At 44.9% G+C, this 26486-nt stretch overlaps 1 protein-coding gene across 3 annotated transcripts in view; it reads right to left on the bottom strand.

Annotated features, from left to right (window-relative positions):
• LOC137563631 (TBC1 domain family member 22A-like) overlaps positions 1 to 26486 on the bottom strand; it is a 403951-nt gene that overhangs the window by 199908 nt on the left and 177557 nt on the right. For 2 of the 3 annotated variants that reach the window (XM_068276324.1, XM_068276325.1), the window contains exon 8: positions 3870 to 3984. In XM_068276324.1, coding sequence (XP_068132425.1) covers positions 3870 to 3984 — 115 coding nt within the window. Of the gene's footprint in view, positions 1 to 3483; positions 3700 to 3869; positions 3985 to 26486 lie in introns of those variants that run through there. The other variant, XM_068276326.1, reaches the window with a different exon arrangement.

Genomic DNA, 26486 nt, shown 5'->3' with positions numbered 1-26486 from the left:
TGGAGCCAAATACAGGGCAATCTTGGAAGAAAACCTCTTGGAGTCTGCAAAAGACTTGAGACTGAATTCACCTTCCAGCAGGACAATGACCCTAAACATAAAGCCAGAGCAACAATGGAATGGTTTAAAACAATACATATCCATGTGTTAGAATGGCCCAGTCAAAGTCCAGATCTAAATCCAAACGAGAATCTGTAGCAAGATCAGAAAACTGCTGTTCACAAACGCTGTCCATTTAATCTGACTGAGCTGGAGCTGTTTTGCAAAGAAGAATGGGCAAGGATTTCAGTCTCTAGATGTGCAAAGCTGGTAGAGACATACCCTAAAAGACTGGCAGCTGTAATTGCAGCAAAAGGTGGTGCTATAAATCATTGACTCAGGGGGCTGAATAATTACACACACCCCATTTTGCAGTTTTTTTTTGTTTTTTTTTTAAATGTTTGGAATCATGTATGATTTTCGTTCCACGTCTCACGTGTACACCACTTTGTATTGGTCTTTCACATGGAATTCCATTAAAATTCATTCATGTTTGTGGCAGTAATATGACAAAATGTGGAAACCTTCAAGGGGGCTGAATATTTTTGCAAACCACTGTATGTGTAAGAGAGAGGGAACATTTTAGAAGAGCAAACGTCTTGCAGGGATTATCGTATACTCCAATTGATTTACTGTGAGTACTGGCACAGGGTAAAACCTTTTACTATAAAATACTTGGCGGTGAAAAGATGAAGAAAAAGGGCATGCCAATCTTATAGCATAATTCAGAATCAGAATTTTTTATTTCGCCAAGTACAACGGGGGGTTGTACCCGGAATTGTTTTTGGCTCAAACAGGGTCGGTGATGGTACAAACACATACTGTACATGCGAACTACAACACATACAATCATATACAGTATAGTACAAAGTAAACATATACCTTTGTGTACATACGGCACATAACTATAGTGAAAGACGCGTGGGGGGGAGTCTGGAGTGCTTTGTGAGGGGAGCAGCCTGCCAACTACCGACGGCGCTCGCACAGCTCCGCAGCAGTTCCAGATGCCCGGCAGTGTGTCCTGGAAAAGAGTGGAGAGAGAGAGAGAGAGAGAGAGAGAGAGAGAGAGAGAGAGAGAGAGAGAGAGAAGGGATAGCTAAGAGAGAATGAGGAAAGAAAGAGAGAACCAAAGCAAGAGGTGAGAGACAGAGGCAGAGAGTCCCTTAGGGCTGCAGATTAAAAACTTGCCTGGGTACAGTCCAACAAACAGTCCCAATCAGTCCGATGGTGGTTGCAGGCACAGGGGACCCGGTGCTTCTGGGAGCAAGAAGAGCCAGTGGCCGCAGAGGCTGATGGAGCTGGTGGCTGAACTGGTGGAGGATGGACTGGCAGCCGAGTGGCCTGGCCACTAGGCCAGGAGCCCAGCAAGTTCATCCGTGGATGGCTAATCCCACCAGGGGACAGAGATGGGGGCCCGACTTGGGGGCACAGCGAGGATATCAGGCTCAACTGGGTAGGGCAGCGGTGATGTGTCACCAGGGATTGATGAGATATCTCCTGCGGCCTGGATAGATGTGGAGGAATCCTGCATGTGCCCGAGTTGCTTCCTGGCAGCAGCGGTGGTGGATCGGGGGCAGGGCGAAGTAGAGCAGTGCTTGGGCCTATGGTCACTCCATGTGGGTGGCGGCGGCCGCTCAGCTGCTGGTGCAATCGGGGGCAGGGCGAAGTAGAGCAGTGCTTGGGCCTATGGTCACTCCATGTGGGCCGCTCAGCTACTGGTGCAATCACGCCCTGCAAGTCAGGCATGTGTACGATCCCAGTGCCCTCCTTCCCCACCACTGACCAGCCTCATCTCAGAACAGTCCATCGTGCCGCGGCGGTGGAGCGGTCCGCATGTCCCTGCGATGGTGCCTGGCAGTGTAGCGTCCTCTCGATGAGGAGCCTCCGAGTCCTCAGATGGCGGCAGGGCAGCCGCATGTCTCCGGCGGCGTCTGGTTGCTCCGGCGTCTGGTTGCTCCGGCAGCAGAGCCGTGGCTGCGCCAGTGAAGATCAGGCAGGCAGCCTCCGAGTCCCTCGATCGCGGCAGAGCAGCCGCATGTCTCTGGCTGGCTGCCTGCCGCTGCACAGAGATGTGGCTGCACCTCTGTGGGTCTCCGTTCTTCCCAGGTAGAGCGGCAGCGTGAGGAGAGAGATTGGTCCCATTGTGCAGCAACGAGCAGCCAGCTCGTGGCAGGAGCAGTCCGAGCTTGGTGGTGGGAGAGCACAAGGGACTGAACAGCTGATCGCATGATCAGCTGGAAGCTTGCAGCTCGCAGTTCAGACCCAGGAGGCTCTGTGCCTGGATCAGCACGTCTCCGCCTGTCTCCGATTGTCTCCCACGGTATCCCCGCATCCTCCCCTTTAGATTAGGGGGGGATTAGGGAGTAAAAATCTTAGGAAAGTGATAGGAAAAAGAAGAAGAGGCCGGAGCCCTGTGTCCGTGGCTGCCGATGCAGCGCCATCTTGATCTTGATCCAAGTACTATCTCACCATATTCTAGGTTACAATTCCCTCCAGCAGTAAACTACAGTTAGGTAGTCTGTCACCTTGGTCCAATATCATATTCCTTCCAGAGGATTGAATGGGATGAGTCAAGAATCACAAAACACAGCCTCTGATGAAGCCTTGGCAATACGTGTGAGTTTTATCAGGGTAAAGTATGCCATTGCTTGTAGATTTCTTCCTCTTTGCTTGTGATTAGTAAGTCTGTCGCTACTTTCCTCTTCCTGCACTCAGTTAGTCTGCTCTAATCTAGTATCCTTCTCCATTACCCTCTCGACTGTAGTGACTCCTCCACTGCACACCTCTTGGCACTTCTTAATATTTCTTGGCTAGTGATCTTTGTGGCCAACACTTATTGTTTCCTGTAAATCAGGAGTCCCCAACCTCCAGGCCAAGGCCCACTGCCGGTCCGTGAGTAGTTTTCCACTGGGGTCTGTCCTCCCCTCCCCCCCCCCCCCCCCGCGGCTGCTACTCCTGTTACCTTATGAGCTGGCGGCCGCTTCCTCTTTTATATTCCCTGGTGGCCCCCTTATACAGGGGCAACTGTATTAGCTACCTATACTGGGGGCAACTATATCTAGATGCCTACTTACCTATACACTCCAAATCAGGGGGGGGGGGTTGAGGTTAGTGGCAGTAGCCCCCCTCCCCCCGCTCCCCCCGGGCCTGGAGTTTGGTCTGAATAGCGGCCCTCAGGCTGGAAAAGGTTGGGGACCCCTGCTGTACACTATCTACTTCAGATGATTTTGAAGCCCCTCATAAACATGATGCACTGTATTGTTAGCATGTTATACTGTCACTGATACATCCATTAGGCCTATCATGTATGTTTATTTTCATTACATTTACTGCATATTTATGTGATGTGATTAAATTAAGAATTCAGTAGTCAATTTATGAATTGTATTTCAATGGCATCTACTATACACACACACACACTTTGTTGGATTTCAATTCCATTTATTTGTTGTTGTTTTTTTAATCTCTTTTGGATGTGTCCTCAATATATGAATTACGCAGCCCGATTATTGTGTAGGCACACCTTCGGAGTTCTATCAGGGCCTTTTTTCTTGTTTTGTGGGATGAGACAAGAATCCCATGTGCCACATCAGCCTCCATGATAGCAGTGCAGGAGTCCACACAGTTGCAGTGACATGGTATTGTACCTCCACAAGCCATCTAAAGCACACAGCATCAACATTAGCCTTACCCAGTATTTTAGTGAATATCTAATGCCAGTTCTCTGTATACCACTTACAAATATTCTATAATTATGTCCTAACAAAGTGATCATATCTTAACAATTGAACAATATAAATTTTAATTTTCCTATTACTACATTCACTTACCTATAAAATCACTAAGGAATACAACAAAAAACGGCGTGACTAAGTCATTTATTCCTTGAACATATCCACTGGCTGGATGTCTGATCGCCCATATAAACAAAATTCTTTCAAATATCTGTAAAATAAAATAAAATTGGTTAATTAAATTTACCAACCACATTAAAAGCAAAAAAAAAATACATTTTAGAAACGACCATTAAAATATTATACAATCTTAAACCTATATTTACATCAATCTTCCAGTAAAAATAAAGACATAAAACTGTTGTGCAGTGTATACACAAAAATAACTAATGCGATCCATATGTATTAAATGTTTAGTTTTTCTTATAAAATTATCAGTTGTACAGAAAAATAGAATTGAGGATGGTTTCCACTAGGCACAATTTCATAATTAGGTAGTGGTGCTTCTTTGTTCCCACTATTGTGATGGGATTTTAAATTAAAGGATACCTGAAGTGAGAGGGATAGGGAGGCTGCCATATTTTTTTTTACTTTTAACCACTTAAGTACCAGCGGTCTCTGCCCCCTTAAGGACCAGAGACCGCTGGTACAGAAACGGCGGAATCCCGACAAATTGCCGCACATACCTATCGCAACCGTCATCACGTCGGGATCCTGGGCCACCCACTCTGCCGTCTCTATGACGGCAGAGTTCCTGTGAGCCGGTAGGGAGCCGCTTTCATTGGCTCCTGACCCTGTCTTTCAATGTAAGCCAAAGGGAGCGGCTTACATTGAAAGACAGGGCCAGGAGCATATGAAATCGGCCCCTGACTCGTTTGCAGGGCTCTGCCGTCATAGACACAGACAGAGCCAGTGAGTTGCGGGGATGAAGCGGCGAGATCGGGGGGAGCGACGGAAATGGGTGGATGCGCGCAGAGGTGGCTAATTGAAATCTACTCGCTGCCAGCCAGGTGACCACCAAAACAGGGCGTAGATTTCAATTAGCTTGGTCCTTAAGTAGTTAAACAACACCAGTTGCCTGGCAGTCCTGCTGATCTCTTTGGTCGCAGTAGTGTCAGAATCACACACCTGAAAAAAGCATGTGGCTATTCCAGTCAGACTTCAGACTGAATTATGGCTAAAAGTATTATAGGCGGAGGAGGGATCAGTAGGACAGCCTGGCAACTGGTATTGTTTAAAAGGGAAATAAATATGGTAGCCTCCATATCCCTCTCAATTCAGGTATCCTTCAATACAACTGAAGAAGTCGCAATCGCAGCCAACCCTGCACAGCAAACACGCAGAAAAGGGCCCTTAGAGGAAACCGGAGACCAAAAAATAAAAGCATTTATAGATACCCGGGGTTACTTCCAACCCCCATTAGGCCGTGGGATCCCTTGCAATCCTCCCAGGCTGCTTTGATCCTCTGCTGGCAAGTCAGGTAACTCTTCCAGTCCCGATCTACTACTAGCACTGCTGGTACTGTGCAGACACAGAACACTTCTGATGATGGGAGTGTGATAGGTGCGCGCACATGGCCGTCCTGGCCATGCACAGCAGAACGCGACTGAGGGAGACTGGATTATTTACCAGGCTGACCAGCAGAGGATCAAACCAGCCCGGGAGGATGGTGATGGAGCATCAAGTATGTATAAATAATTTTACTTTTTTTAAAAAAATGTCTGAATCTACAGTGGTTGTTTTTTTTTTTTTGTTTTTTTTTATAAATATCCAACAAAAATATGATCAGCTATAGCAAAAAACCTTAATGCAGGAAAACACCTTCAAAGGTGTTAAATCTGTAACATTTCAATTGTGCACTCCACGAACCCTTATGGGGAGGTTAATTAAAATAAACAAATGCCTGGTGCTCAATATGGTTTAACAAGGGCCTCTGTTAACCACTTGCCGACCGCACACTCATAATGTGCGTCGGCAAAGTGGCAGCTGCAGGACCAGCGACGCAGTACTGCGTCGCCAGCTGCAGCCTAATTAATCAGGAAGCAGCCGCTCGTACGAGCGGCTGCTTCCTGTCAAATCACGGCGGGGGGCTCCGTGAATAGCCTGCGGGCCGCCGATGGCGGCTCGCAGGCTAGATGTAAACGCAAGCGGAAATAATCCGCTTTGTTTACATTTGTACGGCGCTGCTGCGCAGCAGCGCCGTAAGGCAGATCGGCGATCCCCGGCCAATCAGCGGCCGGGGATCGCCGCCATGTGACAGGGGACGTCCTGTCACTGGCTGCACAGGACGGATAGCCGTCCTGTGCAGCCCCGATCACCGGGGGAGGCAGCAGGTAGGAGAGGGAGGGGGAATTTCGCCGCGGAGGGGGGCTTTGAGGTGCCCCCCCCGCCACCCACAGCAGGCAGGAGAGATCAGACCCCCCCAGCACATCATCCCCATAGGGGGGAAAAAAGGGGGGCAATCTGATCTCCCTGCCTGCACCCTGATCTGTGCTGGGGGCGTCAGAGCCCACCCAGCACAGATCAATCAAACCAGCGCTGGTCCTTAAGGGGGGGTAAAGGGTGGGTCCTCAAGTGGTTAAATAAAAATATTGGTTAATTTACTGATATTGTACTACTTCATTCATATAGTAAAATATCTGTAATATTTATTGATATTTTACTATAACCCAACCTCTCCTTACTCTCACACAGAACCCTCCCCTGTTGGTGCCCAACCTTAACCCCCAGCCCACCCCCCGCTGGTGCCCAACCTTAACCCTTTCCTGATGGTGCCAAAACTGAAACCTCCCTGGTGGTGCCTAACCTTAATACCCAGTTTTGTTTGTGCAATATAAATTGCAATAGTATATGATACTTTATGGTTTTATGTAACATAAAATAAAAGATAATTGAGGAGTCAAAAGGCAAAAATAAACACATACATATATATATATATTTAAGCAGGTTTTTTTGAAAGACGATAATTTGTAACATAGGTGAGAATCACGGAAGCTGCTCATTGTGGTGCAAAACGTTGAAATGTAAACAATGTTTTTCTGAGAAAGCATAGAAAACAGTTTTAGAAACAATTATACAGTTGTAAAAAGGATTATTTGTTAAATAATGCAATTTTTATAATCGATAAAGTTGGTATGGAAATGAAAGGTAAAGATAACAAGTGATATACCGTATATACTCGCATACAAGCCGAATTTTTGACCCCCAAAAAGGGGGACAAAAGTTGAGGGGTCGGCTTGTATGCGAGTCTTCCCTGGTGGTCTAGTGGTGGGTGGTCCGCACCCCGCTCTCCCCCTCCCCGCTCCCCCCGCAGCCGCCGCTGCTATTACCTGCTTAGGCAGCGGCCGCTTCCTAATCCGCGTTCCTCTTCTGAACTTTCACTGTGTATCACAGCAGCGCGCCCGGCGCTGCTGCTGTGACGATGCAGGGGGCAGGAAAGAGGGGTTCCCCTGGTAACAGCGATACAGATCGCCGCTATAGGGAGCCGCGCTCTTTCCTGCACTCTGCATCGTCACAGCAGCAGCGCCGGGCGCGCTGCTGTGATACACGCTGAAAGTTCAGAAGAGGAACGCGGATTAGGAAGCGGCCGCTGCCTAAGCAGGTAATAGCAGCGGCGGCCGCGGGGGGAGCGGGGAGCACTACCTACCTATGCTGGGCACTATACTGGCTAAACTGGGCACTATACTAGCTAAACTGGGCACTATACTGGCTAAACTGGGCACTATACTGGCTAAACTGGGCACTTTACTAGCCATACTGGGGCACTATACTAGCTAAACTGGGCACTATACTAGCTAAACTGGGCACTATACTAGCTAAACTGAGGCACTACCTACCCATACTGGGCGCTATACTGAGCACTATACTGGCTATACTGGGCACTACCTACCTATACTGGGCACTATACTAGCTATACTGGGACACACTGGGGGGCTGCACCAATCCAGCATTTCCTACCCCCGGGCAGCTTATATGGGGGTCAATCATTTTTCCCTGGTTTTTCAGGGAAAAGTTGGGGGGTCGGCTTATATGCGGGTCGGCTTATATGCGAGTATATACGGTAGTTGTTTTATATTTACGCGGCACCCTTTTTATACACGTGGTGTCAAAAGATTTGCATTGACGTGAATGGGACCCCATTTTAATAGACGCCATTATTACCTGCTTTCCCTTTTTGTAATGACCAAATAACCTAATTTTTGTCTCATCAGACCAAAGCACTTTGTTCCAAAATAATCTAGCTTGTCTAATGAGCTTTTGCTCAATCCAAATAAATCCTGCTAAGGTGGAATTTGACTAATAAATTTGTGCATAAGCAGTGTCATTAATTACTTGGGACTTGTCACTCCATCAGGTATGGAGATGAGGCCAACCTGGGCTATAAACATATACTAAACAATTGAATTGGTCACACAGCCTCATAAAGTATACCAAGTACGTTTATTATATCAAAATCATTAAAAGACACCAATCCTCAGACATGTTAGCCATAGGTCAGTATATCCCCCAAATAATCCCCATAAAAACATTTGTTGCGGATGACATATGCAACGCTGACTGCGTATTAATGATTTATCAAGTATTTTAAGTATAAAGGCAAAGCTGTGTCTGGCCAAAGACAACTAACCTGCTGCACTTAAACACGTCCGCGCACTCACTCACCACACATACATGTGCCTTAATATTTGATATGGGGGGCCCCCTTAGGATTGACTTGGATCCCAGCAAATGGTTCAGTTCACCAAAGTTCCATCAGAACTTGAATATTCACCACTTGGTCAAAGCAAGAAGGGGTAGATCTCACCCATGTCAGATGTAAGTGTCGCATCCTGGAAGCTTCCATTGGTCCGTCAGGCAGAGTCCTATCAAATGGCCTGGGAGCGTCATGCCGCTGGCTCCACCATGCCGCAACTCTCCTCTACGGAAGACGCCAACCCGGAGTTCCGTGCCTCACGTGTGTGGATGATGCTGCGGTGTACGCAGTCGCGTCAGCTCCGCCCACCGACGCGTTTCACGTCCCAATTGGACGTTTCATCAGGGTGTGGTTTGTCTAGCAAGCGTCACCACCTATGTAGTGGCTCAGGCTCCGCCCACCGCATCTCCGTTGTCATGCTTACCATTTGTTTGTATACTGCATAGCGTGTATGCGGTGCGGCCTGTATATAGGATGTTCAGTAAGTCAGCTTCTATAAGCCTGTAAGTCAGCTTTGTCCTGCTAACTAACATGCAAAACATGGCTATGTTTGATCTTATGGTCCATGCGTGTACCACTCTTGAAAACTTTTTACATATATCGGTTGAATTTAGTGGAGATACCACAGCAGCACATCAAATGTCCACATCAAGTAGGATCCCAAACAAGGAAAGTCCATCAATAGACCATAACACACATCATAATCCAGAGAGGTTGTTCTTTAACAGATAGATCATCCCACGCTGCATATTTACATGGCAATTCCCGCCTAGTTACTTATTATTAAGGCACATATTGTCTTAAAGGCACAGTTTGTCATTCATTGCGGGTCCATTCATACACATACTTTACCCATTTTTCCTTAGAGTTATTCAAAGCGTGTACATGCCGATCACAAAAGCATCTGCAATGAGCGCTGATTTTCCTCCCAATAACATTATTAGATCAATATCAATATCTATTAGCTCTAAGAAAGGGAGATAGATCTAGTTCAGCATTTAACCCCTCAGGTACTACCGTGCCAAGTTTAAAAATCCACATTGCCTCCTTGCAATAGAGTATGTTATCAAAGTCACCACGTCTATTTGATATCTTTAAATTATAGATCCCTTTTACTGTAGTTCCCCTCAGATTATTCTGATGGCATTCCTTATAGTGGTCATAAATGACCCCTGTCGATTTCCCTTTGGTTATCTTTCCAAAATGCTCAAGGACCCTCTCTTTTAGTGCCCTTTTGGTCTTGCCAATGTACTTTAATCCACACGGACACTGTATCATATATACTACCTTTTTAGTGTCACAATTTATAAATGATCTGATGGCGAACTCTTTGTTGCCACTACTATCAAAAAATACATTGGCGTGATCAACATAGGGACAAAGCTTACACTTAGAACATTTAAACATCCCTGTAGGCTTCCTACTATCAAGCCATGTCAAGGGGTTCTTTTGCAATTCACTATGTACCAATCTGTCTTTCAAATTTGGCGCTCTTCTAGCAGTCAAAAGTGGTCTTGGACCAACTATTCTCTCGATTTCTTTATCAGAGGTAAGTATTGGCCAAAATCTACTCAGTAGCTCCCGTAAATTGTTCCAGTGGGCCCCAAAGCCGGTTACAAGGCGCATATGTCCATCTCCCTCCGTACTATGCGGCATCCCCCTGGGGGCCAGCAATTTTTGCCGATCCAGATCCCAAGCCCGCCGCAGAGCATTACGCAATACCGAATGCGGGTATCCGCGCTCGCGAAACCGCCGGTACATACTGCGTGCTTCATTTCTGAAGTCTTCATCCTTGCAACAATTCCTCCTCAAACGGAGGAACTGCCCATATGGAATTCCCTTCTTTAAAGAGGACGGGTGGTGACTGGTTGCATGTAATACCGTATTGCCGGCCGTAGGCTTGCGATACGATGTTGTTACAATCGCCTGACCCTCCACCTTCAACAAGAGGTCCAGAAATGGGATTTCCTTTCCAGAGGAGAAGGTCAAACGAATGTTCTTAGTATTGATATTCAATTTGCATATAAATTGTTCCAGTTCATCAGTAGTACCTCTCCATACCATTAGCACATCGTCTATAAATCTAATCCAGAGGGCGACGTGTGCACCAAACTCCGGACTGGGATATACCTGTTCCCGTTCCCAGAGTCCCAAGTGCAGACACGCATAGGCTGGTGCACACGACGCCCCCATCGATGTTCCGCGTAATTGTTGATAGAATTGGCCATCAAACGTGAAACAATTCCTGGTCAGAACTAGCTTCATAGCCTCTACGATAAACGCATTGTGGGCCACTGCAGAGGGATGCCGCTCACGGAGAAAGAAGGACATTGCCCGGAGCCCCTCCTCGTGCGGGATCGACGTGTAGAGAGACTCAACGTCGATCCCAACAAGGACGGACCCCGGGGGTGCCTCGAAACCGGCCAAAACACTCAAAAAACACCCAAAAAGGGGGACAAAAGTTGAGGGGTCGGCTTGTATGCGAGTCTTCCCTGGTGGTCTAGTGGTGGGTGGTGGGTGGTCCGCACCCCGCTCTCCCCCTCCCCGCTCCCCCCGCAGCCGCCGCTGCTATTACCTGCTTAGGCAGCGGCCGCTTCCTAATCCGCGTTCCTCTTCTGAACTTTCACTGTGTATCACAGCAGCGCGCCCGGCGCTGCTGCTGTGACGATGCAGGGGGCAGGAAAGAGGGGTTCCCCTGGTAACAGCGATACAGATCGCCGCTATAGGGAGCCGCGCTCTTTCCTGCACTCTGCATCGTCACAGCAGCAGCGCCGGGCGCGCTGCTGTGATACACGCTGAAAGTTCAGAAGAGGAACGCGGATTAGGAAGCGGCCGCTGCCTAAGCAGGTAATAGCAGCGGCGGCCGCGGGGGGAGCGGGGAGCACTACCTACCTATGCTGGGCACTATACTGGCTAAACTGGGCACTATACTAGCTAAACTGGGCACTATACTGGCTAAACTGGGCACTATACTGGCTAAACTGGGCACTTTACTAGCCATACTGGGGCACTATACTAGCTAAACTGGGCACTATACTAGCTAAACTGGGCACTATACTAGCTAAACTGAGGCACTACCTACCCACACTGGGCGCTATACTGAGCACTATACTGGCTATACTGGGCACTACCTACCTATACTGGGCACTATACTAGCTATACTGGGACACACTGGGGGGCTGCACCAATCCAGCATTTCCTACCCCCGGGCAGCTTATATGGGGGTCAATCATTTTTCCCTGGTTTTTCAGGGAAAAGTTGGGGGGTCGGCTTATATGCGGGTCGGCTTATATGCGAGTATATACGGTAGTTGTTTTATATTTACGCGGCACCCTTTTTATACACGTGGTGTCAAAAGATTTGCATTGACGTGAATGGGACCCCATTTTAATAGACGCCATTATTACCTGCTTTCCCTTTTTGTAATGACCAAATAACCTAATTTTTGTCTCATCAGACCAAAGCACTTTGTTCCAAAATAATCTAGCTTGTCTAATGAGCTTTTGCTCAATCCAAATAAATCCTGCTAAGGTGGAATTTGGTTGGTCCATTTGCAATCTGCATAAATTTGCATATACAATTTTAATAATCCTGCATCAATTCAGAATTGTTTACATCTCATTGACCATAACTAATTGTCGGTAACCATTACAATCATCTGTGTATTCTACGTCTGTATTTTTCTTGGCCTACCAGACTTGAGTTTTATAGCAACTGGGCCTGTGGCCTTCTATTTGCTGATTACTTTCCTTACAGTTGACAATTTAAACCTATGAGATAGCTTGTTATAGCCTTCCTCTAAACCATAACACTTGACAATCTCTATTTTCAGATCTTTCAATAGTTTTGCTTTGTGGGTCCCATGCTGTCACTCTTCAGAGGAGAGTACAGAGAAGTACAACTTGCAATTGCCTACCTTGCACACCTTTTGTCATAATTGGACGGTGTCTATGAAGTTCAAGGCTTAATGAGCTAACCCAAACAATTTAGTGTGGCAAGTAATCAATATTGACCATTTATGTGCATTTAAATCAGCAAAATTACAAGCGTAGCCAATTTTTTGCACAGCCAGTGTTTCACATTTGATTCAGTTTATACCACTAAATACTGCCTTAATAAAAATCCTTGTTCGGAAAACATTTCAGTACACAGATGTTACAAGGAAATGAAAGGCATACCAAGGTTATTTATTTATTTATTTTTTCTTTGACAGTAGAGTAAGTTATGTAGGCTGAGAGGGAAGCAGGAAATGTTGGCGCCGGTGACGCCACAGAAGTTTGGGCGCCAATAGTTATTTTGGCTACAGGGGAAATTTGGGTGCCCCTGGCGCCTGATAAAAAAGCAAGTGCTAAGACCGTCCACTATGGAAACTGCGGCTGCAAACAGCAGACCCATGTTACTTTATCCTCCTGTAGCCGAAATTACTAAAAATGAAATGGCCCTCAATATATTCCATTTTTTTGTGGCAGGTTTGCGCCGAGGGGGGCGGTTAAGATTAGGCGTTGGTGGTGATATTTTTATGGTTAGGCGACGCTAGGGGGAGTCTTAACCACTTCCCGACCGCCGTATGTACAATTGGCGGCCGGGAAGTGCACCCCGCAAGGACCGCCGTATTGACAATTGGCGGCGGTCCTTGTAGGGGCATGGGCGGAGCGATCGCGTCATCAGTGACGCGATCCTCCGCCTCCGCCTGGCGCCGCTCACCCGCCGCAACATCCCGCCGGCTATACGGAAGCGCCGGCGGGATGTTAACCCCGCGATCGCCGCATACAAAGTGTATAATACACTTTGTAATGTTTACAAAGTGTATTATACAGGCTGCCTCCTGCCCTGGTGGTCCCAGTGTCCGAGGGACCACCAGGGCAGGCTGCAGCCACCCTAGTCTGCACCAAGCACACTGATTTTTCCCCCCCCCTGCCCCAGATCGCCCACAGCACCCATCAGACCCCCCCCTGCCCACCCCCCAGACCCCTGTTTGCACCCAATCACCCCCCTAATCACCCATCAATCACTCCCTGTCACTATCTGTCAACGCTATTTTTTTTTTATCCCCCACCCTGCTCCCTGCCCCCTCCTGATCACCCCCCACCCCTCAGATTCTCCCCAGACCCCCCCCCCGACCCCCCCCCCTGTTTACTGTATGCATCTATCCCCCTGATCACCTGTCAATCACCTGTCAATCACCCATCAATCACCCCCTGTCACTGCCACCCATCAGCCAGCCCCTAACCTGCCCCTTGCGGGCAATCTGATCACCCCCCCACACCAATAGATCGCCCGCAGATCCGACATCAGATCACCTCCCAAATCCATTGTTTACATCTATTCTCTCCTCTAAACACCCACTAATTACCCATCAATCACCCATCAATCACCCCCTATCACCACCTGTCACTTTTACCTATCAGATCAGACCCTAATCTGCCCCTTGCGGGCACCCAATCACCCGCCCACACGCTCAGATTGCCCTCTGACCCCCCCTTATCAATTCACCAGTGCATTAATTACATCTGTTCTTCCCTGTAATAACCCACTGATCACCTGTCAATCACCTGCCAATCACCTATCACCCATCAATCACCCCCTGTCACCCCCTGTCACTGCCACCCATCAATCAGCCCCTAACCTGCCCCTTGCGGGCAATCTGATCACCCACCCACACCATTAGATCGCCCGCAAACCCGCCGTCAGATTACCTCCCAAATGTATTGTTTACATCTGTTATCTTCTCTAAACACCCACTAATCACCCATCAATCACCCCCTATCACCACCTGTCACTTTTACCTATCAGATCAGACCCTAATCTGCCCCTTGCGGGCACCCAATCACCCGCCCACACGCTCAGATTGCCCTCAGACCCCCCCCCCCCCTTATCAATTCGCCAGTGCATTAATTACATCTGTCCTTCCCTGTAATAACCCACTGATCACCTGTCAATCACCTGCCAATCACCTATCACCCATCAATCACCCCGTCACTGCCACCCAACAATCAGCCCCTAACCTGCCCCTTGCGGGCAATCTGATCACCCACCCACACCAATAGATCGCCCGCAGATCCGACATCAGATCACCACCCAAGCGCAGCGTTTACATCTATTCTCTCCTCTAAACACCCACTAATTACCCATCAATCACCCCCTATCACCACCTATCACCACCTGTCACTGTTACCCATCAGATCAGACCCTAATCTGCCCCTTGCGGGCACCCAATCGCCCGCCTACACGCTCAGATTGCCCTCAGACCCCCCCTTATCAATTCGCCAGTGCAATATTTACATCTGTTCTCCCCTGTAATAACCCACTGATTACCTGTCAATCACCTATCAATCACCCATCAATCACCCCCTGTCAATGCCACCCATCAATCACCCCCTGTCACTTCCACCCATCAATCACCCGCTGTCACTGCCACCCATCAATCAGCCCCTAACCTGCCCCTTGCGGGCAAACTGATCACCCACCCACACCAATAGATCGCCCGCAGATCCGACATCAGATCACCACCCAAGCGCAGTGTTTCCATATATTCTCTACCCTAAACACCCACTAATTACCCATCAATCACCCCCTGTCACTGCTACCTATCAGATTAGACCCCTATCTGCCCCTAGGGCACTCAATCACCCGCCCACACCCTCAGAATGCCCTCAGATCCCAGCCCTGATCACCTCGCCAGTGCATTGCTTGCATCTATTCCCCCCTCTAATCACACCTTGAGACACCCATCAATCACCTCCTGTCACCCCCTAGCACACCTACCCATCAGATCAGGCCCCAATTTGCCCCGTGTGGGCTCCTGATCACTCGGCCAATCCCTCAGATCCCCCTCAGACCCCCTTCCGATCACCTCCCCAGTGCATTGATTGCATCTATTTTCCCCTCTAACCACCCCCTGAGACACCCATCAATCACCTCCTGTCACCCCCCTAGCACTCCTATCCATCAGATCAGGCCCAATACAACTTGTCATCTAAAAGGCCACCCTGCTTATGACCGGTTCCACAAAATTCGCCCCCTCATAGACCACCTGTCATCAAAATTTGCAGATGCTTATACCCCTGAACAGTCATTTTGAGACATTTGGTTTCCAGACTACTCACGGTTTTGGGCCTGTAAAATGCCAGGGCGGTATAGGAACCCCACAAGTGACCCCATTTTAGAAAAAAAGACACCCCAAGGTATTCTGTTAGGTGTATGACGAGTTCATAGAAGATTTTATTTTTTGTCAAAAGTTAGCGGAAATTAATTTTTATTGGTTTTTTTTCACAAAGTGTCATTTTTCACTAACTTGTGACAAAAAATAAAATCTTCTATGAACTCGCCATACACCTAACGGAATACCTTGGGGTGTCTTCTTTCTAAAATGGGGTCACTTGTGGGGTTCCTATACTGCCCTGGCATTTTAGGGGCCCTAAACCGCGAGGAGTAGTCTAGAAAACAAATGCTTCAAAATGACCTGTGAATAGGACGTTGGGCCCCTTAGCGCACCTAGGCTGCAAAAAATTGTCACACATGTGGTACCGCTGTACTCAGGAAAAGTAGTATAATGTGTTTTGGGGTGTATTTTTACACATACCCATGCTGGATGGGAGAAATTTCTATGTAAATGGACAATTGTGTGTAAAAAAATCAAACAATTGTCATTTACAGAGATATTTCTCCCACTTAGCATGGGTATGTGTAAAAATACACCCCAAAACGCATTATACTACTTCTCCTGAGTACGGCGGTACCACATGTGTGACACTTTTTTACACCCTAAGTACGCTAAGGGGCCCAAAGTCCAATGAGTACCTTTAGGATTTCACAGGTCATTTTGCGACATTTGGTTTCAAGACTACTCCTCACGGTTTAGGGCCCCTAAAATGCCAGGGCAGTATAGGAACCCCACAAATGACCCCATTCTAGAAAGAAGACACCCAAAGGTATTCCGTACGGAGTATGGTGAGTTCATAGAAGATTTTATTTTTTGTCACAAGTTAGCGGAAAATGACACTTTGTGAAAAAAAACTATTAAAATCAATTTCCGCTAACTTGTGACAAAAAAATAAAAACTTCTATGAACTCACCATACACCTAACGGAATACCTTGGGGTGTCTTCTTTCTAAAATGGGGTCATTAGTGGGGTTCCTATACTGCCCTGGCATTTTAGGGGCCCTAAACCGTGAGGAGTAGTCTTGAAACAAAAATGACCTGTGAAATCCTAAAGGTACTCATTGGACTTTGGGCCCCTTAGTGCAGTTAGGGTGCAAAAAAGTGCCACACGTGGTATCGCCGTACTCGGGAGAAGTAGTATAATGTGTTTTGGGGTGTATTTTTACACATACCCATGCTGGGTGGGAGAAATACCTCTGTAAATGACAATCTTTTGATTTTTTTACACACAATTGTCCATTTACAGAGGTATTTCTCCCACCCAGCATGGGTATGTGTAAAAATACACCCCAAAACACATTGTACTACTTCTCCCGAGTACGGCGATACCACATGTGTGGCACTTTTTTGCACCCTAACTGCGCTAAAGGGCCCAAAGTCCAATGAGTACCTTTAGAATTTCACAGGTCATTTTGAGAAATTTCGTTTCAAGACTACTCCTCACGGTTTAGGGCCCCTAAAATGCCAGGGCAGTATAGGAACCCCACAAATGACCCCATTTTAGAAAGAAGACACCCCAAGGTATTCCGTTAGGAGTATGGTGAGTTCATAGAAGATTTTATTTTTTGTCAAAAGTTAGCGGAAAATGACACTTTGTGAAAAAACACAATTAAAATCAATTTCCGCTAACTTTTGACAAAAAAATAAAATCTTCTATGAACTCACCATACTCCTAACGGAATACCTTGGGGTGTCTTCTTTCTAAAATGGGGTCATTTGTGGGGTTCCTATACTGCCCTGGCATTTTAGGGGCCCTAAACCGTGAGGAGTAGTCTTGAAACGAAATTTCTCAAAATGACCTGTGAAATTCTAAAGGTACTCATTGGACTTTGGGCCCTTTAGCGCAGTTAGGGTGCAAAAAAGTGCCACACATGTGGTATCGCCGTACTCAGGAGAAGTAGTATAATGTGTTTTGTGGTGTATTTTTACACATACCCATGCTGAGTGGGAGAAAGATCTCTGTAAATGGACAATTGTGTGTAAAAAAAATTAACAAATTGTCATTTACAGAGATATTTCTCCCACCCAGCATGGGTATGTGTAAAAATACACCCCAAAACACATTATACTACTTCTCCTGAGTACGGCAATACCACATGTGTGGCACTTTTTTGCACCCTAACTGCGCTAAGGGGTCCAAAGTCCAATGAGCACCTTCAGGCTTTACAGGGGTGCTTACAATTTAGCACCCCCCAAAATGTCAGGACAGTAAACACACCCCACAAATGACCCCATTTTGGAAAGTAGACACTTCAAGGTATTCAGAGAGGAGCATGGTGAGTCCGTGGCAGATTTCATTTTTTTTTGTCGCAAGTTAGAAGAAATGGAAACTTTTTTTTTTTTTTTTTTCACAAAGTGTCATTTTCCGCTTACTTGTGACAAAAAATAATATCTTCTATGAACTCACTATGCCTCTCAGTGAATACTTTGGGATGTCTTCTTTCCAAAATGGGGTCATTTGGGGGGTATTTATACTATCCTGGAATTCTAGCCCCTCATGAAACATGACAGAGGGTCAGAAAAGTCAGAGATGCTTGAAAATGGGAAAATTCACTTTTTGCACCATAGTTTGTAAACGCTATAACTTTTACCCAAACCAATAAATATACACTGAATGGGTTTTTTTTTTATCAAAAACATGTTTGTCCACATTTTTCGCGCTGCATGTATACAGACATTTTACTTTATTTGAAAACTGTCAGCACAGAAAGTTAAAAAAATCATTTTTTTGCCAAAATTCATGTCTTTTTTGCTGAATATAATAAAAAGTAAAAATCGCAGGAGCAATCAAATAGCACTAAAAGAAAGCTTTATTAGTGACAAGAAAAGGAGCCAAAATTCATTTAGGTGGTAGGTTGTATGAGTGAGCAATAAACCGTGAAAGCTGCAGTGGTCTGAATGGAAAAAAAGTGGCCGGTCCTTAAGGGGTAGAAAGCCCTAGGTCCTTAAGTGGTTAAGATTAGGCTTCAGTAAGAGTGGTCTTTTAAGGTCAGGCATCAGGCCCAGAGCACACCAAGCGGTTTTTGATGCGATCCGCCGGCCGCATCCACCTGTCAAATCGCTCGGTTAATGTATCTCAATGGGATGGTGCACACCGGCGGTTTGAGGATTGTAGCAAACCGCAAACTGTTTGCAGAAGCGTTTCTGCCTCAATGTAAAGGATAGGAAAAACGCAAACCGCTCTGAAAAACACTACTTCAGAGCGGTTTGCCAGGCGTTTTTGTTACTTTTACTGTAACAATTTGTGTAATCTGCTACACAAAAACGGAGCCAAAACCGCTAGTCATGTTTAGAAATCCAATCCAAACATGCCTAGAATCGCTTTGAAATCTGCTCCCAAAACCGCTAGCGTTTTGCAGATCTACTAGCGGTTTTGGTGTGCACTGGGCCTCAGTGGGTTTTTTGTGGTTGTTAAGGTTAGGCATCAGTTAAGAGAGAGGGCTCTGTATGAGGATAGGGTAAGTGTTAGCTGTAGTAAAGTATCGGTACCATTTACCAACATTTATATCGGAATTTGCACTGCAAAATAGTAGAATAATCGGTAGTAAATTCACACACATTCTAGTAGCAGCTATGTCCAGTGCACAAATGTCAAGGCAACCTTTTTGCATGTATGCGGGGGAGAGGGGTTCCCATTATTTTGCATATGATTGTAATGATATAGAGGGCACACATGGCTAACTACAATTGATATCTATGATGACAATAGCTTCCTATTATTGATATTTAAAGGATACACATGGCTCTTTAATACTATACTGATACTTAGCGGTACAATGGCTACCTAATATTACAGTCTGTGGGGAAAACATAGCTATCTGAGGGCACATGGCTATTTAACTCTTGCATGTGGGGCTTCTGGTAATTATTTCATCTAAGGGTGAACTGCTACTTAATTCTTGTATCCAGGAGTACATGGTAGTCATCTCTATGTTAGCTAAGAAAGCAATAAAACAGTCTGAACCTACCAACAATAAAAGCTAGACACAATGCTAAAATAGCAAACATACTTCACAGGTTTATGGTACAGTATTAGTTTTCCCATGTTATTAATGTGAATTATTAAGCCTACGTTTCCTTCTATTTGAGGACTGTTTTTGATTGTAGGGTGGAGGAAGTACTGAGCAACACTGCAAGGAGATGGGGAGCAGAGTTGGGGAGGTGGGTGTCTAGGCCTGCCGCATGGCCCTGAAATCTGCAGGCACACAGCTGCTAATAAAAACATAATTCATTACTAGAAATGGAATGACCACTGCACTTTATTATAATAATGGTTACCACCAGTAAAATCACCAGCATTTTTCTATGTTAGGTTAGTAATGTAAAGCAAATTTCAAGCTTCACAGCTTTAGTACAATAAGGACGTTTCCTTAGTGTCAGCTGCTATTTGTTATACTGAATAGTACCGGGAGATGAATAGGGGAAGAGTGCAATAGCTAAATAAATATAAGCCTCAACAGGGCAGACACTTTCAATGTTTTACATAAACTGACACCATTTTTGAGCCACTGCTCACACAGTACTCAAGCCTTATCATTTAACTCTGTTTTTTACACTTGAAGAATCATAATAGGCATCTAAAATGATTTCTCACCTTCAAATGTAATATTGAGCTAAATATGCTAAGTCACAATGATTTCAGAATAAACTGCACATTCACATGCATTATTCATAGCTGTATATTTATGTTTTTATGTCTAGTTTCCCATGGTGTGTGGAAAGGAGATAACACTTTCCTTCTGTATTACATTTTTTGAAAGTGTCCCCTGACTTGCAGGGCATTTCATATTTGAATGTTACTGTAATGAACCACTCAGGCTGATTTGCATTAGCTTTCTGTTTGAAATGTCAGGTCATTTTGACAATGATCCTGTAAAATGAACAACAAATGCCTTCATCATGGTAAATTGTGATATTTCTTCCTCCATAGTAAAAAAAACAGATCTGTAATCTTTGGATGAAAAGGTAAAAGTTAAGAGACATACACAAGCCTATGTATAATGTAGCACTAGATGGCCACATTATACTTTGAGGTTTACAAAAAGATCAGCCAATTTTTTAACAATCCAAGATCTTCTTGTGATGGATGGTCACCACTGCAATATATCCTTACCTCCCAACTTGTTGGAAACCTCTTGTGACCTAGCTGACCAGTGAAAGAGCACAAACATATTTGGGTCCTTAACGATATGGTCACAAATGGTGGCAGGGGTTGTCAGAGCAGCAGGCTCTCCTATTGAACAGAAGAGTGGGTGAATTCAAGTTCCTCTACAACCCTTTGACTGATTTCCACCATTCAGGCAGTGAAGCTGTGATGCCTTATATGATCCCATCTGAAGGATAGTTCGTGATAAGACAAAATACTGTGCAAAAGCGCTGTCTAAGATACAGTGGCTTGCAAAAGTATTCAGTCCCCTTGAAGTTTTCCACATTTTGTCACATTACTGCCACAAACATGAATCAATTTTATTGGAATTTCAGGTGAAAGACCAATACAAAGTAGTGTACACGTGAGAAGTGGAACGAAAATCACACATGATTCCAAACATTTTTACAAATAAATAACTGCAAAGTGGGGTGTGCATAATTATTCAGCCCCCTTTGGTCTGAGTGCAGTCAGTTGCCCAAAGACATTGCCTGATGAGTGCTAATGACTAAATAGAGTTCGCCTGTGTGTAATCTAATGTCAGTACAAATACAGCTGCTCTGTGACAGCCTCAGAGGTTGTCTAAGAGAATATTGGGAGCAACAACACCATGAAGTCCAAAGAACACACCAGACAGGTCAGGGATAAAGTTATTGAGAAATTTAAAGCAGGCTTAGGCTACAAAATGATTTCCAAAGAATTAAACATCCCACGGAGCACTGTTCAAGCGATCAATTCAGAAATGGAAGGAGTATGGCACAACTGTAAACCTACCAAGACAAGGCCGTCCACCGAAACTCACAGGCCGAACAAAGGAGAGCGCTGATCAGAAATACAATCCAGAGGCCCATGGTGACTCTGGACGAGCTGCAGAGATCTAAAGCTCAGGTGGGGAATCTGTCCATAGGACAACTATTAGTTGTGCACTGCACAAAGTTGGCTCTTATGGAAGAGTGACAAGAAGAAAGCCATTGCTAACAGAAAAGCATAAGAAGTCCCGTTTGCAGTTTGCCACAAGCCATGTGGGGGACACAGCAAACATGTGGTAGAAGGTGCTCTGGTCGGATGAGACCAAAATTGAACTTTTTGGCCAAAATGCAAAACGCTATGTGTGGCAGAAAACTAACACTGCACATCACTAAGAACATACCATCCCCACTGTCAAATATGGTGGTGGCAGCATCATGCTCTGGGGTTGCTTCTCCTAAACAGGGACAGGGAAGCTGGTCAAAGTTGATGGGAAGATGGATGGAGCCAAATACAGGGCAATCTTGGAAGAAAACCTCTTGGAGTCTGCCAAAGACTTGAGACTGGGGCAGAGGTTCACCTTCCAGCAGGACATCGACCCTAAAGATAAAGCCAGGGCAACAATGGAATGGTTTACAACAAAACATATCCATGTGTTAGAATGGCCCAGTCAAAGTCCAGATCTAAATCCAATCGAGAATCTGTGGCAAGATCTGAAAACTACTGTTCACAAACGCTGTCCATCTAATCTGACTGAGCTGGAGCGGTTTTGCATGGGCATGGGAATGGGCAAGGATTTCAGTCTCTAGATGTGCAAAGCTGATAGAGACATACCCTAAAAGACTGGCAGATGTAATTGCAGCAAAAGGTGGTTCTACAAAGTATTGACTCAGGGGGCTGAATAATTACACACACCCCACTTTGCAGTTATTGATTTGTAAAAAATGTTTGGAATAATGTATGACTTTCATTCCACTTCTCACGTGTACACCACTTTGTATTGGTCTTTCACGTGGAATTCCAATAAAATTGATGCATGTTTGTGGCAGTAATGTGACAAAATGTGGAAAACTTCAAGGGGGCCGAATACTTTTGCAAGCCACTGTATCAGCACTAAGCTAAGTGCATACATTTTAATAGAACTGCTGGCTGCAGCAGAGTAGAAAGCAGAGGAATTCAAGAGAGGAATACAAGTGAATGAGGCCAATTAACACCACCGATCGAAAATACAGTTGGAAGCATTCTCTACACAGAGCCACACTGCACAACAAGTGGTGTGAATGGGACCAGTATACAGAAGGGGAGACCCTGACAGTGGAAGAGAAAAGGTGGTACAGAGAAGGGAGTACTGCTCTATGCTGCTTTTAGTGTGAAAAGGTCCATATGTAGATAATGAGTTATAGCAGTAGGCTGTCCATCGTAGAATGTATTGGATTTAATAAAGGCAAGGAAAATTTGTAGAACATAATTTCATCTTCATGTGTAATAAAGATTGTTGACTGAGAAATATGCAATGCTTAAAATTAATTCTAAAATGAATGTTTATATAAGAAAGCTGAGGTGCAGTACGTAGACAAACTAATACACACCATGGAACTTCACTAAACAGTTAAAACGGACCTGAACTCAGAACTTACTCTCTGCTCTAAAAGATAGGCAACATTATTATAACCTTTAAAGAAAAACATTTCTAATAGCCAATACATATCCTGCAATAAATATGCAGTGTGTCTACTCCCTGCTTTCATGGAAGCAGACAAAGGGTTAACATCCTGTGTTTACAAATTAGTTGCTTTGTCAGGGCAGCCAGGTGACACAGCTGAGAGATCAAATTACAGTTGTGATTAGCCACAGATGAGGGGAAATTAGACAGGCTAAACTCTCTAAATTCATACAGCATGCATTTCTCAGTTTTCCTTCTGTCCTGTGCAAGCGTTCTGATCCACTTTAAGACCCAGTACAAAGGGCATAGGTAAGTTGCAAAGCTGTAGCACAAAAAATTGAAACACTGTGTAGTCTAGACACACAATGAGGAACATTAGAAGATTAGGGCATACTGGGCAAAGCTAGGAAGCTCAGAGACATATGAGGCACTGGGAAACTGAAGTACACTTTGAAAAGTAATGGAAATTTCACTTTTGGAAAAACTACAACAGGGGTCACAGGGAAGCAAAAAATTGTACACAGGACATTGGGAAGCTTGGACCCACTTTTAGGAGCCCTAAAATGCTACCATACATTATGGGGTAGACTAGAAAACTATAGTACTCTGGTGGACACAATGATGCAAAACCCTAAAAAGGAACCAGAGGAAAGAGCACAGGGCAGACCAGCCCAAGGGCCCTACAAATTCTGAGGCCCCAATCTGTTGTGTGTGTCGTGTGTACTGGCGGCCCTGTGCACAACACCTTGTAATATGAACAGCATAAGGAGGTTTAGGAAACCTGCTGCATACCCACTCACACAGTTTTTACATTGTCGGTTTCAGCTTATGTAAGAAAGGACAACAACGATTGGGACTTGATCCCTCAGGTGACAGATCGGGGCTAAGTGCTGTAATAACACACTTGGCAGAAATGATCTGGCACTCTGGCTCTCTCAAAAATTCATTGGGGCCACCATACACATTCTAGAATCATAAGTAAGATCAAGTCAGCACACTGATGTCTCAATGCAGTGTTCCGTTTATTGTATAAGTCAACACCAACTTGACAATTGGCTCGGGGCCGTGAAAAGGTCCCCTTCTTCAGAAGAAGGACATGTTTGCACTTTTCTGAAGAAGAGAACCTTTTCACAGCACCAAAACAATTGTCAAGTCGGTATTGACTTATGCAATAAACGGAACACTGCATTGAGACATCGGTGTGCTGACCTGATCTTACTTATGATTGTAGACTTTAAGGTGATGCGGCTTGGCACCCAGGTCGAGCACCCAACGTGTGGGTAAGGTTTGCCACTCCAAAATCCGTTGTTGACCATACTCATTCTAGATTCTCTGAGGAGAAGCGGCCCAACCGGCCACCAGGGCCGCGAACCCTCTAGTGTGTGTACAAGGCTTTAAGGTGTGATATGGACATTAGACTATTGCGGTTGTAGGAATGAGATTGTGAGCTTCTCTGAAGAATGGCTAGTGACATGCCTATGTATTTTGTAAAGCCCTGTGAAAGAGGTCATTGTTTTATACTGTATAGTAAGTGCATACTACTTGGAATATAAATGCATAATAAGTACCAGAAGACTCACTGCACACAGAAAAGTTACATTTAAATCCTCCGTTTATGAAATTATCCAAAGGTATATTTAGAATTCCTGCACTGCCTGGAGCTGGACTAAAAGCGGTTATAAAGATAAAAAATCAACAGCAAGTAGTGTGTTTAGCCTTTTCAATATTGTCACACATTAATACAAAAGGACTCTCTAGACAGCAACTGCTCTGTCTAATACCAATAAAAAAATTAAATGCTTAAATCTTAATCACCCCCTCCATATGTATCGCATTATTCTTTTATTACCTCAATTAGTGCAGAACAGCATTATGTACATTAATGTTACATTACAAATAGATAAAAGATACATGCCTACGCCAGTCAGCAGGTAAATATAATTAAAGATAAAGTGATTAATTGTGGTCTCCAGTGGTGCCACTGAAAAGGGAATTGAGCACCAGTCACTAGTCTAATACCAAGTTGGCCAGTGCATGCTTCACTTTGCTGAGCAGACAATGAGAAACTAGAGCAGAAAAGAAAAGCAGACTGTGGCATAAGAAGACGGGACTAGAGAGAGGCTTAACAAGTTTGGAGTTCAGAGGACACAAAACATGAGAGAAATGTAATGCTTCAAATACATTCATAGCACATATGTTAGATATAAAGACTGATAGATATCATGTAACAAAGGAGCTTTAAAATAAAATAGCTCTTTTACACTTAGGGCAACCTAAAGGTCATCTCAATAGTCAGCAAACTCTGCTGAGTTGGACAAAGCAGTGAAGTTGAACACAGAACAGAGGGATAAAAAAATCCATTTCAATTCTTCGAGCTTATGTTACATAAAAAGTGTCGCAGTACTGACTGATGAAAAAAGGAAAGAGGGGAGATGGAGGAAAAGACAAATTGGCATGTCTAGAAAAAGGTTAGGAAAATTTAATAAGAATGTGCTTTCCCATTAAGCCAGTCTGTGGCACATGAATTCAGCCGGATTACAGAACACGAAGCAACTTAGAGGTAATTACATTAGAATGCTGGCAAGCTTTCACAACGCTGAATAGAACAAGTCAGGTGTCCAGCAAGATATCTGATCGATCCTTTATAAAAGGGATATTAAAGGTATTTGAGAAAGTTTTAATTGGTAAGGCAAGCCTTGGAAAGCAATTAATGCAAAAATCCAGTGACAGTAAAAAAAAGAAGAAAAACATCGGGCTGCTAACAAAATGAAGAGCTGATGTCACGGCAGGATAAGCATTAATTGGAATGATTTGATGTGTGCGCCAGTGGAGTCCATTCTGCCTAAATCTGTAATAAATGTATATTTCTCTTAGACCTGTGATAAATGTATATCTACCTGGACACAACTGCATGTGAAGACCAATACCTTTACACAGACTTCCACATTACTAACTAGATACAACACTTGCTCCAAATCCCTTCGGGTAATTCCTGCATAAAATGAATTTAATCTGCAGACCACAGAAAGTTAATTAAATCCTGCCTTTCTCTAGCGAATAGAAGATGTAGTAATATGATAATGGCAAATGAACATTTAAAGGCTCATGCAATAAAATAGTGCATGGAATAACACACTGAGGGGCTACTCATGAACTGCTATGAGAACAGCTTTTGATTTCTTCACTGCTGTCTGAAGTGTTATATTGGGTAATACTCAGCCTATTTACAATGGACAGAACATTGTCCTGCCTTGTTTTTAAATTGCTTCTCCGCATATGTATGGCAGAGCAGGTGGGGGGCA

Source organism: Hyperolius riggenbachi, chromosome 3 (genome assembly GCF_040937935.1).
Source record: "Hyperolius riggenbachi isolate aHypRig1 chromosome 3, aHypRig1.pri, whole genome shotgun sequence".
Taxonomy (NCBI): Eukaryota; Metazoa; Chordata; class Amphibia; order Anura; family Hyperoliidae; genus Hyperolius; species Hyperolius riggenbachi.
The sequence above is the reverse complement of the archived record's forward strand: the minus strand, read 5'-3'. Positions and strand labels throughout refer to the sequence as shown.